The sequence below is a fragment of the Etheostoma spectabile genome, chromosome 4, assembly GCF_008692095.1.
Source record: "Etheostoma spectabile isolate EspeVRDwgs_2016 chromosome 4, UIUC_Espe_1.0, whole genome shotgun sequence".
Classification (NCBI taxonomy): domain Eukaryota; kingdom Metazoa; phylum Chordata; class Actinopteri; order Perciformes; family Percidae; genus Etheostoma; species Etheostoma spectabile.
The window spans coordinates 8,444,590-8,449,993 of NC_045736.1; the positions used below are offsets into that span (position 1 = coordinate 8,444,590).

Genomic DNA, 5,404 nt, shown 5'->3' on the forward strand with positions numbered 1-5,404 from the left:
AATGAGGGTTATTGACCATGAATTCCCAAAATTAGTGTAAAACTAGTGGTAGTAAGGTGGTGATAGAGAAAACTAAAACTAAAGTCTGAAAAAGGGACGAAAATGTCAACGTTTTGTCAGTTTTTGACCCGGAAGGACAACATCATGGTTAAAAAAACTCACTAGATGAACGTGTCATAGTAAAAGACTAGCTCCAGAAGGGGGCAGCATTCCCCAATATTACGGATACCGGCTGCCATAAAATTCCAAAGAAGAAGAAGAAGACAACGTTTGTGCTTCCTCCCGCAAAACCCCGCCTCCACGTTTCCATGCATTGGCGCGCTTCACTTCATGCTCTGGCTCTCTGCTCCTCCCCGGGTGGCTGTGGTGGTGGACTGACTCTGTAGCGGGCTCCGGGTAAAAACACAGCAGGCATGAGTGCGGCGGGTAGTGCTCGGTCCGGTTCGGCCGCTGGCCCGGTACAGCAGGGACTAAAAGAGGCTCTGATCGAAACGCTGACGGCCATCCTGTCCCCGGTTCAAGAAGTGCGCGCCGCCGCGGAGGAGCAGATCAAAGTGCTGGAAGTGACAGAGGGTGAGTGGTAGCCAATTTCTGAACGCTAGTTTGAGGGAGTTAACGGGGGCTAGCTATCCGGTGTTGTCACCAATTAACGGCGTGGGCCTTTTCAAGCTCCACGCGGACAGCGGTTTGCTGCATTTACCAGTGCTAACTTTGGTTGTATTTTGCTAGGCTGAGAAGTAGCTAACAGTCGAAACGTTAGCCGGGAACGGTCTTGGCCCCCGAGAGGCCATATTTTCAGAAGTTAGTGATGATGACAAAGTTAGCCTGAAAGCTCGTAAAAACGTGCTATCCTCTCCTGAGCTTCTAAGTGGTTTCCTTTCCGTGCTTAAACTGACGCGACCGGACAAGTCACAGCTAACCGTGCCAAAAGTGTTAATCGTTAAGGTTAGCTCGTAAGTAAGTTACATTAATCACATGGGGGACTGTGAGGACCCCGGCCTCAACAGCACAGCAACAGGGTGGACACTAGCTAGTTTGTTCTTCTGCTCCAGGAAAAACATTCAGGGAAATTACCTTCTCTGGCTCGTTACCATATGTGTTGGAAACTAGCTACCGGTAGTTAAATAATGTCCTATTGGAATGTAACACAATTATAACACACAGTTCCTGGTCTCGAGCGCATTGAAATCCGATAACGTCACTTGGAAACGGGGGAATGACAGCAACAGACATCCACAACCGTTAGCCACCTGAATTAACTGTTTAATAAGGGCGACAGCATTCATATAACAACCGACTTCCAGACGTCACAGAAGTAATTCAGCTATTGCTATGGCAACCCACGGGACGAATGATTTTGCCGCGAAGATGTCTCCCAGTGGTTTCTCCCGCGGATCTGGCTACAGGCTGCCAACCCCCAGCATCATCAGCACCATTAGGATGCACATTAAAGATGCATCCATTCATCCATACAAGTCCATTCTCTTGGATATAAGATATTCCTACATAAGACATAAAAGTGCCTTATCTGACCATGTGCGTTACTACAGTAACTGCCTCAAATGAGCTTTCTTGATCCTGTTGTGTGTGGATTGAGTTAAAATGAATGTTTCCACCTGTATTCATCCATCTTTTGAATGATTGATATATGAAAACTTAAATGTTAAATTATACCAGCATGGGGCACCTTGTGTCTCAGGTTAATAATTATTTAAAGTCAATATAAAAGTGTTAGGACCGAAGGTGTCAGAAAGCCCTGAAAAGATCTTTAGGCTAGAATAATGTGATCTCTTATCACACTCTAAGTAATTAATCCAGTTAAGTATCCTCTGGTTGGCAAATAAACCGTTGAACAATCCCTTTTCCTATTCTATTATTATTATTATTTAGTAGCAACTCAATTGGTCTATTTCAGTTGTAATTGCCAATAAAATGGTTGTTAAAGGTCTCAATACAGTTTTTACTAGAATTTACAAGCACCTTGTACATGAACTGGTGATTGGTTGTTGTATTTAAGTTTGATAAAGATCTCAATTGGGGCAGGTGGATACAGTACATAGTAGCTGTCGAATGTACTCCACTAGACTTTACATTGTCTGTCTTTTGATTCTCAGGTCACTGGTGAAAGGCTAATAGTGTACACTGTCTGTCGGTCGTACTGCAGTGTCACAGCGAGGCCACCCCTTTACGTTGGCCCCTCTCTAAGGCAGACGCTCTGTAGGATAGTCAGCACTAACATTGTCTTCTGGCGCCTGATGTCACTCTTAGTAAAACCCAGTGAGAGCGTGCTGGATCAGAGCTGAGGTTGATGCTGATCCTGAACTGTATTTATCACTCACACTCTGCATGCCTGTCAGCCCAGGTTCAAACCAGTGTGCTCTGTTACCTTTTGTATACAGTAGCTCATGGGTTGCAGTGTTGTTAGCCTTGGAACCAGTTAATATCGCTGTTGTCATTTATTGTAGTTAACATGTTCACGACAACGTACCTAGACATATGTCATATTTCATTCCAGGTAAAAGGACAGGAATATACTGTTTAATGTCAGAGTAAAAAAACAAATTATTGAAAAAAAACTTCAACCCCTACAAAATAACATGTATAAACACAAAATGTATTCAAGTTAGTATTGAGTCGAGGCATTTTTGGCAGTGATTATAGTCTTGAGTCTGTTTACATTTATAAATTTATTGATATGTTTATGTTGTAGAGTTTGGTGTCCATCTGGCAGAACTCACAGTTGATCCTCAGGGAGCGCTTGCAATCCGTCAGGTGAGTGTAAAAAATAGACATTTGCAAGGGAGCAAAGGATGTCAAGGCCACACATATGCATGTAAAATAAAGGTCCCAGTTATTGATTATGATTTGCATGTGTGTTGTCGTAATTTTATCCCTATCTTTGCATACATGTACAATCTGTATCACTAATGTACATCTTAACAAATATCTATAATAATAATAATAATAATAATAATAATAATAATAATAATAATGTCTTGTTTTGTGTTTGCAGTTAGCATCAGTCATCCTGAAGCAGTATGTGGAAACTCACTGGTGTTCCCAGTCAGAGAAATTCAGGCCTCCGGAAACTACAGATCAGGTAAACTACACTTCACAAAAAAAACAACCAAACTTCTTTTGTCGGCCTATGCCAGAAGTTTCTTTTTTTTTTTTTTTTTTTTGGAAAGTATTCTTGCACACCAGTTTTATTTGACTTCAGTAGGCTTTTTGAGCCAAATGTTGTCAAACTCCTGTCATCCCCTTCCAGGCTAAAGCCGCCATCAGGGAGCTGCTGCCAAGCGGTCTGCGGGAGGCGATCAGCAAAGTCCGCTCCAGTGTCGCGTACGCCGTGTCGGCCATCGCCCACTGGGACTGGCCCGAGGCCTGGCCACAGCTGTTCACTCTGCTGATGGAGATGCTGGTCAGCGGTGACGTCAATGCTGTGCACGGGGCAATGAGGGTCCTTACAGGTGTGTGTATATACCCATGAAAACACTAAAGCTATACATGTTTTTTTATTTAAAAAATTCAGTGCTCATAGTAAAGCATTCAGGAAACAATATACTTTTTCCATGGGCAGAGGCAGTGTTAATATTTAACATTAATAATGATTTTAGCACAATCATCAGTGCCAAAAGAGGAGTTTTTAAAAAGTCTTGAAATATGCAAGTTGCGTCCATCCGAACACTACAACTGTCCTGTTGTCCGCCATCAAATTGCTTTTGCCAACCTGTCCAATTTTGTCTCGGTTCACTTTTAGCATCTTTTATTTCTGATTTCAAAAGAAGTAATCACTTGAGGCAGAAATCCTCCCCCTGAAAAATATTAACTCTATGAACAAGTGTTTTAAATGTCTGTTTGTTAATGTAACGACCTGTTGTCTGTTAATGTCCAGAGTTTACTCGGGAGGTGACGGATACACAGATGCCGCTGGTGGCTCCGGTCATCTTACCTGAAATGTACAAGATCTTCACCATGGCCGAGGTATTGCTACAACTCTATCACTACTGGTCAACAAGAGGGTTACTATATATTTTGGCATAATACGGTGTTTTACTTAAGAAGAAAAAAACAGTAAAACAGTTGAATTTTCGTCAGGGATATTTAGCTTTTTTTTTTTATCTGGATGCACGCATTTCGTCAACTACTAGTGGGAACTGTACTATTTTTGTGTCACTGCTAATATCTTTAATTGTTCTGCAGTGTGTTTGTCTGAGAAGTTTCCTTTTAATGTTCCTTGACTGGCACAGGTGTACAGTATTCGTACCCGATCTAGAGCAGTGGAGATATTTACCACCTGTGCCAACCTCATCTGTGCTATTGAAGAGCTTGAGAAGGTGAGAGAACAAGACATGTTATTATTTTCACCTAGATATTATATGCATGGTTCCATAATAAATTTAGTGTGAGTTCATTATATAAAAGAACATTTTTACTCTTCAGTAGGAGTCATTTGTGTTGCAGTTGATAATTTACTTTATAAGAGACAATTTTCTAAAAACTGATAGACTGGATATTTATTTAAAACAGCACTGTGAAATTGTCCTCATGTTGTGTCACATTTATATTTTGTATTTTCTACATAAAGGAAGTGACATGCATGAATAGCTTGTCAATACCGTGTCTTTAATGTCACTGTACCGTGGGGGTGTGTGGGTGTGTGTGTGTGTGTGTGTGTTTGTGTGTGTGTGTGTAGGGTGCAGCCAAAGCGTTGATCTTTCCCGTGGTGCAGCAGTTCACAGAAGCGTTTGTGCTGGCTCTGCAGATGCCTGACGGACCCTCGTCTGATAGCGGTCTTAAGATGGAAGTCCTCAAGGTGAGAGAGTTATTTGGTTGTTAGTTGCCAAGCGTGAGCCTAAAATATATATATTATTTTGATTAATTAGTAATGCTGTCAGTTAAATGCGTTAACGTCATTAACGCAAACCCATTTTAACGGCGTCGCAAGATGAATGTTCTTTTTGGCCTACCAAGCTTTGCAGTTCTTTCACATGCCGTTGCATCAACTAGTAACGTTAGAAAAACTTTAACACCACACCGGATCTAGCTAGACCGGAAACAAAACAACAGGCACGCCGTACATACTTGTTTGGGCTTGCGAGCCGACCAAAGAGTATTAACGTTACGTTATGGGTGGATGGCGACCGTGAGACGCCAAAATAGATGTCAATAAGATTTATTTTTAAAGGTTGGCAAACGGTTCCATTGATAAGACCAAAGTTATGTGTGTGTTTTGGCACTGTGTACTGAGCTCTCATCACAGCACGACCAGTCTGAAATACCACTTCATGGACAAGCACACAGCTGATATCCCCCCTCCCCCCCTCGTCAAACAAAGTATTTTTTCACCCTTTTATTGATGGACAGGGTAACATTGTGTGAGAGATTATTTGCTCCAAGTGAG

General features: G+C 41.9%; 1 protein-coding gene across 1 annotated transcript in view; it reads left to right on the plus strand.

Moving 5' to 3' along the window:
- Positions 1–266: 266 nt before the first annotated feature.
- Positions 267–5,404, plus strand: part of ipo9 (importin 9) — a 19,414-nt gene continuing 14,276 nt past the window's right edge. The window contains exons 1-7 of the mRNA XM_032514339.1: positions 267–573; positions 2,711–2,772; positions 3,014–3,100; positions 3,269–3,470; positions 3,896–3,984; positions 4,251–4,337; positions 4,697–4,816. Of these exons, the coding sequence (XP_032370230.1) occupies positions 414–573; positions 2,711–2,772; positions 3,014–3,100; positions 3,269–3,470; positions 3,896–3,984; positions 4,251–4,337; positions 4,697–4,816 (807 nt within the window). The 5' untranslated portion in view covers positions 267–413. The remainder of the gene's footprint in view (positions 574–2,710; positions 2,773–3,013; positions 3,101–3,268; positions 3,471–3,895; positions 3,985–4,250; positions 4,338–4,696; positions 4,817–5,404) is intronic.